This window comes from Erigeron canadensis, chromosome 8 (genome assembly GCF_010389155.1).
Source record: "Erigeron canadensis isolate Cc75 chromosome 8, C_canadensis_v1, whole genome shotgun sequence".
Lineage (NCBI taxonomy): Eukaryota > Viridiplantae > Streptophyta > Magnoliopsida > Asterales > Asteraceae > Erigeron > Erigeron canadensis.
In genome coordinates this window covers 17,307,222-17,320,279 of record NC_057768.1, presented here as the reverse complement: position 1 = coordinate 17,320,279, position 13,058 = coordinate 17,307,222, and the positions used below count along the sequence as shown (strand labels likewise).

Sequence of the window (13,058 nt, the reverse complement as noted above, 5' to 3'; positions counted from 1 at the left end):
AAGAACTTATTTTAGAACATTCTAAGACGATTGTTACATTCTCCCCCACTTGGAGGATTTCGTCCTCGAAATTAAGAGTCTTGCCGATCAAAAAGATGAGAGTACTTCTTCTTAATGATGTCCTCGCGTTCCCAGGTATCATTATACCAGTGTCTAGCACTCCAACGTACACGAACTAGTGGTACTCTGCTCTGTCTAGTCTGTTTAGCATCCCAATCAATGATCTCGATGGGTTCTTCAGTGAACTCGAGCCCTTCGTCAATATGAACATCCTTAACAGGAATGACGGTCGGGTTGTCAGCCATGCACTTTTTAAGATTGGACACGTGAAATGTGTCATGAACGTTGCCAAGCTCTAACGGTAGTTCCAGCTTGTACTCTACTAGCCCCACACGTTTAATGATCTTATAAGGTCCAATGTACCGAGGCGCCAACTTGCCTCTCTTGCCGAACCGGGCAGTACCTTTCCATGGGGAAACTTTTAATAGAACTTTATCGCCTACCTCGAACTCTAGAGGCTTACGGCGTTTGTCTGCATAGGACTTTTGTCTGTCTTGAGCAGCTTTAAGCTTTTCTTTGATAACAGCTATTTTGTCTATAGTGAACTGTACGACTGGGAGCTTCATCCAGCTTCTTTCACCGGCGTCTAGCCAGCAAAGTGGTGATCTGCACTTACGACCGTATAAGGCCTCGAACGGTGCACACTGAATACTAGTGTGATAGTTGTTATTGTACGAGAACTCGATCAACAGAAGATGTTTATCCCAACTTCCTCTGAACTCTAATGCACAAGAACGGAGCATGTCCTCCAAAGTCTGAATAGTACATTCGCTTTGCCCGTCCGTTTGTGGGTGATAAGCGATGCTCAAGTTAAGTCTAGTACCTAACGCTTCTTGAAGTGACTGCCAAAAGTCGGACGTAAAGCGTGGATCTCGATCGGACACAATCGATAAAGGGACACTGTACTTGGCCACAATATCATCTATATAAATCTCAGCGAGTCTCTCTAGTGAGTAGTCATCACGAATTGGAAGGAAACGAGCTGATTTCGTCAGTCTGTCTACAATAACCCAAATAGAGTTTTGGTTGTTCTTTGTACGAGGTAGCTTCATAATGAAATCCATGGTAATATCCTCCCACTTCCACACCGTGACTTCTAATTGTTTCAACAAACCGGAAGCTTTCTGATGTTCGATCTTGACTTTAGAACATGTTAGACATCTGCTGACGTACTCAAAGATCTCTCTCTTCATCCCAGGCCACCAGTAGTCTAGTTTCAAGTTCTTGTACATCTTGTCTACGCCCGGATGAATCGAGTACTTTGAACTGTGAGCTTCCTGCATGATGATCTCCCGAACACCATTGACTGCAGGGATCCAAACTCAGTTCTTGAACTTCCTGACTCCTTCATCATCAACTTCAAGTTCTTGAGCAATTGGGCCTAACCGCTCTGCTTTTATGCTGTCTTTTGATCTCAAGCCGATCTCTTGGCCTTCGATCACAAGTTGTCTTAAGTTTGTACGATCTGCCTCCTTAATGGATAAGATTTTGACTCGTTATTTTCTGCTCAGGGCGTCAGCTACCACATTCGCCTTTCCAGGATGGTATTTGATTTCACAATCGTAATCACTTAGCAGTTCCACCCAATGCCTTTGTCTCATGTTCAACTCTTTTTGATTGTACACATGTTGCAAGCTCTTATGATCGGTAAAGATAGTACATTTAGTTCCGTACAAATAGTGCCTCCAAATCTTCAAGGCAAAAACAAGTGCTCCAAGTTCTAAATCGTGGGTGGTATAGTTCTCTTCATGCACTTTGAGTTGTCTGGATGCGTAGGCGATCACTTTGCCTCTTTGCATCAGTACACAGCCTAAACCTTGATGTGAAGCGTCACAGTACACGACAAAGTCTTCGGTGCCTTCTTGGAAAGCTAGAACAGGTGTTTTACATAGTCGATCCTTTAGGGTTTGGAACGCTCGTTCTTGTTGTTCACCCCAAATAAAGTCTTTGGTCTTTTAAGTCAGTTGAGTCAACGGTAGTGCGATCTTAGAAAAGTTCTCGATAAAACGACGATAATAACCAGCTAATCCGAGAAAACTACGAACTTCAGTAGCAGCTTTCGGGGCCTCCCACTTCTTAATGGCTTCAATCTTGGCCGGGTCGACATGAATGCCTTGATCATTTACGACGTGGCCGAGGAACTGTACTTGGCGAAGCCAGAACTCGCACTTAGAGAACTTAGCGTACAACTCTTCTTCTCGAAGAAGTTAGAGAATAGAACGTAAATGTTGCTCATGATCAGTCTTGTTCCGAGAGTACACGAGTATGTCGTCAATGAACACAATCACAAATTTGTCTAAGAACGGACGACAGACACGATTCATTAAGTCCATAAAGATTGCTGGAGCATTAGTTAGACCAAATGGCATAACGAGAAATTCGTAATGACCATAACGAGTACGAAAAGCTGTCTTTGGGACGTCACCATCTTGAACACGAATCTGGTGATAACCCGAACATAGATCGATCTTAGAAAAGTACGAGGCACCTTGCAATTGATCAAACAGATCGTCTATGCGAGGTAGAGGATACCGGTTCTTAACGGTTAGTTTATTCAGTTCACGATAGTCTATGCACATTCTCATGGAACCATCTTTCTTTTTAACAAACAAGATCGGTGCTCCCCAAGGGGATGAACTAGGACGAATAAAGCCTTTGCTCAAAAGTTCTTGTAATTGATTGGACAGTTCTTGCATTTCAGGAGGAGCTAAACGATATGGTGCTTTAGCGACTGGTGCTACACCGGGAACAAGATCAATATTGAACTCGACTTGTCTAACAAGTGGGATACCTGGTAAGTCGTCAGGGAAGACATCTGGGAAGTCCCGAACAATGGGGATGTCTTGAACTTTTAGTTCTTTAGCACTTATGAGCTAGGTACACAAGATGCTCTTTCTTGTCTAAGTACTTACGGAACTTCATGGCTGTGACGATTTTATGTTCGTTCGTGGACTTATCGCCTTGTACGATCAAGATCTCGCTGTTCTGAAGCGGTATATGAACTAATTTCTCGTGACAACAAATAGTCGCGTGGTGTTTGGATAGCCAATCCATTCCCACGATAACGTCAAAGCTACTAATCTCGACAGGGATTAGGTCAATCATAAAGTTCTTGTCTACTAAGATCAAAGGACAGTCTAAAGCAATTTCATTAGTGCCGTACTTATGGGCATTTGCGTACTCTACCACATACTTATCATTTAGTTTGCCAGTTTTCATGTCAGTCTTAGCTTTAAAGTCTAATGCAACAAAGCTACGTTCAGCACCGGAGTCAAATAGTACGGAAGCATAATGATCGTTCAGAAGAAAAGTACATGTCACAACCCGAGGGTTCTGACGAGCTTCCTCAGCGTTCAGAGCAAAAACACGGGCGTTAGCAGCGCCTTGTTGGTTTTGCTGTTGCTAATGGTTCTGGTTCTAGTTTCTTGGCCCGCGTGGATAAGCAACACGCTGAACTTTAGCGTTCTGGATCTGGTTCTGATTTCTTTGAACTGGAACAACAGGTGGTAGTAGAGGTCTTGCATTTCTCATAGGTGGATTTCTGTTCACTGGCGGTGGGTTGGTTCTAATCAAGTTCGCTGAGACAGCATTACAATACTTTGCCATGTGCCCAACACCTTGGCACTTATAGCAGACAGAACAAACACCAGTGTGATGAAGGTTACAAAGGTTACACTTAGGATAAGCTCCAGAGTATCTAGTCGGTTCAGGCACTGCGGTCACAGCATAGTTCTTCAAGATCTTCCCATTCTTACTTGGGGGCTCAACTTTCTTCTCAACCACCTCTTCAGCCTTTCTCTTCCCCTTTTCAACATTCTCAGCCAATCCTCCAGATCTGATGATATCTTTGGTCAAGGTCTTAGCCAGTACAGTGGCTCTTGACATGGTCTTGGGGCCTTTGCTGATGAGGTCACGGCGGATCTCAGGAATCAAGCCCCAGATAAAACGATCAATCTTCTTCTCCTCAGTAGAAGCCAAATGTGGTACAAGTCTGGCAAGCTCATTAAACCTCAAAATGTACTTCTCAATCTCCAAACCCTCCAGCTTCAAATCCTAAAATTCTTGTTCTAACTTCTGCAATGCATCTTTAGTACAAAACTCAGCTCTCATCATCTTCTGAAGTTCTTCCCAAGAGTGAGCATAAGCAGTCTTCCTGCCAACAGTAGTGACGATGCCAGTCCACCAAGACCTAGCAGCTCCGTCAAATTGGCTGGTCGCATGCTCCACCATCTTGTCTTCAGTGGTCTCTGTGTGGTACAGGGCTTCTTCCATGTTCTCAAACCACATCAATAGTTCTGCAGCACCTTTCTCCCCTGTGTAGACTGGGGGTTTGCACTGAGTAAAGGTCTTGAACAAACAACCTTTGCTTCGGGTAACTCTGCCCTCAGTAGCAGCTTGGGTGTTGATCTTGCTAGCTCCATCTGAATCACTGTTCACCTCTTGGTTTTGTTCAGGTTCTTTTTGAGCTCTCTTGTTCTGAGTGGTTTTGGTACCTTCAGTCAGGGGGGTTTCCAGGATCTGAGCGACTTGAGTAGCAAGGTTCGGCATCATCGCATTCATGCGGTCTGTGATGAGGTTCGCTACGTCTTCTAGAGTGGAGTTGACAGTAGCATTAGCACTTGGTTCAGGTTCAGTCGGTTCAACAGCGAGTGCAACCTTAGCTTTTCTCCCCCGTTTAGCAGGCATCCTTCCTTATATCTCCTGATAAGACAGAAAATATGAACTCGATTACGTTTCGTACAAGTCTATAGCTCCAAGCACGTAGTACGTTAATAAATGATCGTCTTTAGCACATTATATGAACAAGAACAGTCGTCGGTCGTACGATAAGGACCTATAGTCGTATAAGCTCTAAGGCCTATAACCGAAGCACAAGCACGTATGTCTTACCAGAACGAATGAGCTATAAGAGAACGAATGAACTAGAACATGAACTAAAACCGATATGATCAAGAACGAGATTGCACGAAGTTCTTAATAGAGCTCTAAGAAATGGATGATACCTTCAATGACACACCTTGAGGTCCTAGGTGCTTTTATTGTAATTAGATGTAGTTGATCAGATTACATCTAATTAGGATAAGAGTACCTACTACTCAAACCGGTCATCAAAGAATTACCTCAGAGTGGATTCCAGTTATAGCTCGAGTTTTCCTTAGGAAAAAGCTCGGTGTTCACTATAACCATGCCTACTGATACCAACTGTAACACCCCGCTAAAGCGGAATATACGGGATGCACAGATAAGCACATTTGCACACAGTACAAGTTCCAACACAGCCATTGACATTGACAAAGAACAGAAGTACGATTGTTATTACAAAACATAAATGAACTTAGAATAGTCAATATCTGGAAGACAGAACAATTGTCTTTTAAGAATAGAACTTGAACTGAAGTAGCAACGAAGGTCTTCATAGCTCCTGAACTTGTACGCTCGAACAATCGCCAAAAGGATGAGCTTAGAAAGGAAGACTCCTATGCTAACAAGATCTACTCAGCCTAGCCTGAAAAACATGTAAGTTCAAAAGGTCAACTACAAAAGTAGTTGGTGAGATTCACATAAAGTACGTTTAGTTTACATATACGTATATATGTATAATAAGAACAAGATCATAAGTTTTGTACGTTGGAATAAAGTACTTTGTAATAATAATAAGAACTAGATCAAGATCTGCACTTTGAACTTAGGTACATTATAATAATATGAACTAGGTCAAGATCTGCACTTTGAACGTATGTACTTTATAATAATGTGAACAGAACAAGAACATATGATGAACTTTGGATATAAGTTGTCACTGCTAACCCGATTGGCCAGAACTGCACTGTAATGTAGTAATGTGCTCATATAGCTCAAGTACGTCAAATAAGATCTATGTCAGAACAATGACATGAACAAGAACAAGTAATATGCATCCTCCTGAACTGTGGAAAATGAGGGTGGGCCTACCCTAAACAGCGCTGTCCATAATTACCTAGGGTTCATTCCCTGAACTGTGGGATATGAATTTGATAGCAGTGAACAAGAACTCAACAAGTACATGTACGAACTAGGACATAATAAAGATCAAGTACGGTAGTATAAATGTATTTAAGATCCTGCCCATTCAAGACTTAAATACTTCTTTAAACAGTTTAAGAAACATTTCATAAGTAGTTCAAGATCAAGCTCATAATATAGTACGTAAAATAGTTCAAGAACATATGTACAAGTACGAAAATAGTTTTCATGCTTTTCAGTCCCCGCTAAGAACTTTGAACAAAATGTACGAAAAGGGGATTAGTGAACTCACAGTGATCTGGTACAAGCACAAGTAGTATTAGCACAGAAAACAAGCACAAAGATAGATAAGTTATATCTATCTCAATCCAAGCACGTCTTGATGAAAGCCGAAATACATATTGATCATAGATAAGTACATATATTAGTTCATGTGATTAATTAATCACTGAAATGTCCTTGATGAACTGATGATTTGGTCCTTTGAAGATCTTTGAACGTTTTGACTCAAAAGAGTTTAATTGAACTTTAAGTACATGAACTGGACTCGAACGGAACGTCTTTGAACTCACACATAAGTACTTATCGTGTTAATTAGTTGCACATGCCTTTATTAATGAACTTTAGCCTTAAGAACTCGATTTAGTTGTTCATAGAACTCGTACTTTAGTAATCAAGATAGAACATATCTTATGTGTACTCAATTAGGGTTTGCACTTTGTACGTTGATTTAGATCGACTCATGAACTAGCTCGATGTTAATAAGTAGCCTTTAATGTGAATAATCGAGTGATAATGATGTTATGAACTGAATTGATGATCAATGATCAAGTGTGGTATGTTATAGAACAAGTACACGTTGTGTTATGAGTGCACAAAGTCGTCCTAGGGTTTCTAGCACAAGATCGTCTTGGGAAAAGATCGTCCCATTTCAAGACCGTCCTAGGTTCCCCACGAGCTGAATAAGAACAGAATTATAACATGAAAATCTAGATCGATTCCGGGACTTGCTAGAACATAGAACTAGTACATATGTGCATAATAACATTAACCATTAACACTTTTAACGATTTTAAGACCATCTATAACATGAACAAGCCATGGCACATCAAGAACAAGTTTTCCTTTACTTTCAAAAATGGGTTTTGTAGATTAAAGCATGTTATGACCCAAATTTGTTCACATAAATATTATTGAACACATTTAGACACAAAACCCATTAATCATTCACACGATTTCATATCAAAATTTGACCAAATCATCAAGAACATGAACTTGAAAAAGTACATTTTTAATTTGATCAAAAACTCATAATTTGTTGTTGTTACCTCAGATTTGATTCCAGAAATATGTTTTGACTATCACAAGGATGCTAAAAGTACAAATGATTTTGGTTTAACAATCCAAAATCAAAAGATGAATTTTGTGTGTGAAAATATGGCTGCACTATGTGTTTCTAGAGTGAGAAAGAAGAAAGAAGAAGGTGACGAAATATGGTTGTTCCTTTCTCTATGTTTCTCATCCTTTTCTTTATATACCTTTCCCATATTAAATGAACTCAATTAATGCAAGGACCATTTGCGAACATTTTGGTCTAGAACCTTTATGAACTTGAACGTTTATGAACCGAACTTTAATATTTCATTGTACTTAGTCATGAACTCGTCATATAAATCAAGATTTAAGATCAAATTGACCTTCATATACGTCGAGAACTTAAATAATTTGAACTGTCTAGCCGTTCTAGTGGCGAAAGTACGTTTCAAAGAACTTGTTTTAGAACATTCTAAGACGGTTGGTACACATTCTATTAACTTAAAACATATTGAATCTTTACCAACTATCCTTTTAAAGATTACCAACCTAATCCCTAAAGATATTCTTGTATGCATAACCTTTTATTTCTGAAAGGAAAATAATGTTATAAACATTATTCTATAAAACAAAGTGATATACTGATATCTTTAACTTAATTAATAATATAATTATTATATATTAACATTATAGTACTATTTAGATAAATCAACTTATACTTTGTCTAAATATATTAAACAAGATAGGTATCCGCACAATACGGCGGCGGTGGCGGCAACGGGTGGTGCTAGTGGTGGTGGTGGTAACGATTTGGTAATTAATCTAAAAATAATTTATGTAAATGGTAGTGTAATTATTTTATGATTAAGGGGTGTATCTTTTATAAATAACTTTATTAAGAATATTATAGAGATATTAGGTGAAAATATTTAAATTAATGAATAAAGGAGATAGATAGTTTTGATAAATATGAGTGTAAAATATTTTAGGCATATATTGTGTAGATTTAGTGTGTGAGTTAGGAATGTATTGAAAATTAAGGGTATTTTGGGTATTTTAAAAGTACCTAGTTGAAAAGAGAGGAATAGTTTGTTTATTAATAGAGTCTCGAGGAGCGTAAGCCCACCAGGCTAAAAAAAGTCAAACCCCGACCAGGAAGTATTAGCGGCGACGTTGTCGCTAATACTGCGGGCCCCCATGTCCGTAATGATAAATCTGGCAGAGAAAATAGCGGGCCCCCTGTCAGTGTCAGAGTATTAGCGGCGACGTCGCCGCAAATGCTTTGATCGTGTTGACTTTTGCCTGGTGGTGTTACTCTGTGCCTAGAGTATAGATAGAAGAATTAATGTTATGTTTGACCAATAATAAAGTCAATGATGACTTTATTATTTTGATGCAATGAGTTGTAATTAAAAGTTAAAACTCATATAATGATTTTGGAAAATGATAAATCCTTCTAACCAAATAGCTTAATAATCCTTCTAATACATTAAGAAGGTGACATGTGGTATACACTAATTCTCTTTTCACATGCCATTATCTCATAGTTAAGAGGATTATTAGACAATTTGGTTAGGAGCATTAATCATTTCCCAGTGACAGTTAAAACTAAATAAAGATACTTTAAAAGTCAAACTTAGAAATTTAAAGTAAGACGGATGGAGAATATTTTTAATGGGTATTTTTTGCCTAAATATATAAAATTAGGGGTGCTCGTGGTCCGGTTTGATCCAGTGTTGACTAAATCTCAAACCAAACTGGCATTCCCAATTTCAACATATATTAAACCAAACCAGACCAAGTATGTTGTTTAACCAGACTAAACCAAACCATGTAAACCAATATGATTTGTTCGGATCGACGATTTCAAGATCTTTATTTTTAATCTGCAAATAAATTATGCATTTTTGCATATTTATAACTTTTTTTTTATCACACATAGAGAAATCAGAAACTCTATAATCTTAATATTATTAAAAACATCGATAAAGTTAGAAATACCTTGTATTTCATACTTATAAAATATGAAATATTAAAGGTGATGGTGGACTCAAGGCTTAATATTTTGATTTTTGAGTGGAAACATAATAAAGGAATAAAGCTGAAAATATAAAAGGATAAAATGAAAATATGAAAGTATAAAAGTAAAAGTAAGTTTATATAAATAAATTAGTGTACATATATACATATATATATTTTTGGTCCGGTCCGATTTTTTGACGGTTAACTATTTACTCAAACCATAACCGGAACAAAGAACCCGATTTTTCAAAACTTAAATCATCGGATCAAAGTTTAACAACTCAATCCGACCAAACCAATCCAAATAACTCGGTTTGGTCTAGTTTTCATGGTTTGATGGTTTGTTGAACATTTCTATATAAAATAAAGGGGGTGATGTTGTGTTTGGCCAAAAATAAGTCAATGATAGTTTGAGGTAAATATTAACAGAACACGTCCGGTTTAGCAATAAGTTTATGCATCCAACTTGGTTGAAAAATCTCTTACATACAAATATCTTAACATTTTGGATAAATGTTTGGGCCCCCATTATTTTTATGGTTTAAAAAAAGGTATATGATAGATTTTTTACCCAACTTAAGTGTCTAACAACCTCATATTCCTTTCCCTTATTATATATATATATATATTTTAAAATCTATTGATGATTTATGTTTATTTTTGAAGTATAATATGATCTCTTATACTGTGCATTTAGTAATTTAGTATGTGGATTTTTAACCCTTTGATAGGTCTATATATGTGTAAGTTGTATTTTTTTTTAAAAATTTTTTATATTTTAGAAAATGTTTGATTTTTTTTAGAATGGGTTTGTGTTAAAAAAATATATTTTTTTTTCGAAAAAAAAAAGTTTAATTAAATACACAAAGTTTAATAATTTAAAGTAGAAAGACTAATGATGTGTTTATTTACTTAATAATAAATTTGACGAAGTTTGGTTATGTAAAGTAGAGACACTAATGTTGTGATTACTTAATAATAAATTTGGTAATGATATTATTAACTTAATCTTAGGGTTATAATTAGTAAAAGGTTACATGTAACGGTCTTTAATTTCTCATAAAAGATTTTAGAAATTTGTTATATATTGTAAATTACATATATATCTCTATTTTTAAAGAAATAAATTATTAGTATTATTTTAATAATTATTGTGTAGTGACAGTAGTATTAATTATACATGCAGGTGTCTCCCACTCTTATCAAAATGAGTGTCGGATGACGAATATACCGCGGAGACACTGTGATACCTTTTTTGTAATTTACAAAATCCACTATATATACTTGTTCATGACGGCTTAGAATACCCATTTGAACCTGCTATTCAATTTAGTTTTCACTCAATTAAACCCAAAAGGAGAAATATTTTACCCGAGTTTACCCAAATTTTTAAATTTCGGTAACAATTGTCATGTACGCCTAACCCACCACCAACCAATAGTATGTTGTCAAGTTATTTCAACCCATCAATTCAAAAACTGATCACCATATTTGTACCAAGTGTCATGATATAATTCATCATTCAATTTTATTTTTTTTTACATATACTAATAAACACTTATATAAAAAACACAACACTTCGTATTTATTAATTATAAAGAAAACAATTATAAAAAATATAAACATTTAATAGGAGTAGTAGATAATTTGTAGCAGTTCATACTAAGTGCAAATCTTGTATGAAAAGGCACTACCAACTCATTTTAGAAGCTTAAATCAGACAAAGGTCAAAAGAAGTTGGCAAGAAGTTTCGACTCGTGGACCCTTATTTATTGCAAATTAAAGAAAAAAAAAATGCCAGTAATCTATGCATATGACGAAATTGATTCCTTTGAACCACCAATAAGTTGCCACCTGCTCTTCTTGTTGACGGTTTCAGATACTCTAATACTCTATTAAGTAATCAACACTATGATGTTCCCATATAACACTAGTTTCATATGTATATATATAATCTACAAATATGTGACATACTAAATCTAAAAAAAAAACCATCATGGGAAGGTCTCCTTGCTGTGATGAGACTGGTCTAAAAAAAGGTCCATGGACTGATGAAGAAGATGACATACTCATAAAATACATAAATAAACATGGCCATAGCAGTTGGAGAGCCCTTCCTCGACTTGCAGGTACAAAACACACAAAATAACTACACCTTCGCACGCTATTTTATCAAATTGGATTTTTCGTTTATCATTCATTAATTTCGGTTTTTTCTAGGTCTAAATCGATGTGGGAAGAGTTGTAGATTGCGATGGACAAACTATTTAAGACCGGATATCAAAAGAGGAAAGTTCTCTACTGAAGAAGAGCAAACAATCCTTCACCTTCACTCGATACTTGGAAATAAGTATGCATCAATTTGTAACTATTTTTTGGTATATGTGAAAAGTGATGATACACACGTACAATATCTAAATTGTCCATATATAACCATATTTTATATTAGTATGTGGACAAATTAGGTGCAGGTATCACCACTTTGGCTGTGAACTGAACGAACTTGAACCATAGCTTGTTCATGTTCATTTGTTTAACTTAGTTCACGAACGGATAAATGAACGAAAATTAATTTTTGAGAGTTGTGTTAATCATACTAACTATTTGTGTATTACACGTATAGATGGTCAGCAATCGCAACTCATTTACCTGGAAGAACAGATAACGAGATCAAGAACTACTGGAACACACATTTGAAAAAGAAGTTGATTCACATGGGTATCGATCCAACAACGCATCGTCCATGCACAGATATCTTTGCCAGCCTTCCTCATCTCCTAGTTTTGGCTACCCTTAGGGAGCTAGTAGACCACCATTCTTCGTTCTCTTTGGACCAACAACTCTCCATGATATCAAACCTAAAAACAGAACAAGCGGTTCGCCCAATTTCTAACCTTGATCAGTACTTCCCTACACGAAAAACTGGTTTTACAAACGTTCTAGATCCGATAATAAACAAATTAAACGTTGGTGGAAGCAGCCTTCTTCAGCCAGCTCCACCACTTCTACTTTTACAATCTGGCCTCATGAATCGGCCACCAAATGTTAATAACGCTGACTACGTCAATCTATATGGATCCTTGTCTACAAGCGGAATATCAAATCTTGATGATCAAATGAACCTACCATTTTCTCACTTGCCCGACTTGCAGCTACACGAAAATTTCTTGTCGAATAATGGATGGCTAACAAACCCAAGTTCTTCATCGGCTGTGTTTTTGGGTTCTGCTCCATCACCGACAAAATATACTAGTGATGACGCGTGTAGCACTACTACTAACTCCGGTGGTGGAGGAGGAGCTCCGCCGAACTTTTGGCCAGAAGTGCTCCTTGAAGACCCTTTATTTCACGATATACTATAAGTATATATTTATTGAGTGAGATGTATATATTATGTACGTGTGAGTGCATATGGTTTGAAGTTTCACCGCTCTTTAATCATTAGATCAATCCTAGCTAGCTTGCACCAATCGTTAAATTCTACGTAATGTTTATGTATAGTATACAAAGTTACTTTTCTTTATATATGTATATATATGTTGATATGCCGATCATAATCAATGAAAAATGGCTAGCCTTTACTTGGATCAAGTTAAAAGTGTGTCAAATAATATTGTTAGTCCCTTCTACTCATGCAATGCGAGAGATACCGTTATGTT

General features: G+C 36.9%; 2 protein-coding genes across 2 annotated transcripts; one reads left to right on the top strand and one right to left on the bottom strand.

Annotated features, from left to right (window-relative positions):
- Positions 1–1,382: 1,382 nt before the first annotated feature.
- LOC122610347 lies at positions 1,383–3,279 on the bottom strand. Its single transcript, XM_043783342.1, has 5 exons — positions 2,973–3,279; positions 2,651–2,875; positions 2,081–2,254; positions 1,584–1,930; positions 1,383–1,532 (listed from the first exon to the last, which is right to left on the bottom strand). Exons 1-5 carry the CDS (start codon positions 3,277–3,279, stop codon positions 1,383–1,385), a joined length of 1,203 nt encoding a protein of 400 aa, XP_043639277.1.
- Positions 3,280–11,355: 8,076 nt separating this feature from the next.
- On the top strand, positions 11,356–12,849 carry LOC122579701 (transcription factor MYB53-like). The gene is made up of 3 exons (XM_043751924.1): positions 11,356–11,528; positions 11,620–11,749; positions 12,023–12,849. The coding sequence occupies exons 1-3, from the start codon at positions 11,396–11,398 to the stop codon at positions 12,759–12,761; spliced, it is 1,002 nt and encodes a 333-aa protein (XP_043607859.1). The 5' UTR covers positions 11,356–11,395; the 3' UTR covers positions 12,762–12,849.
- The last annotated feature ends 209 nt before the right edge of the window (positions 12,850–13,058 follow it).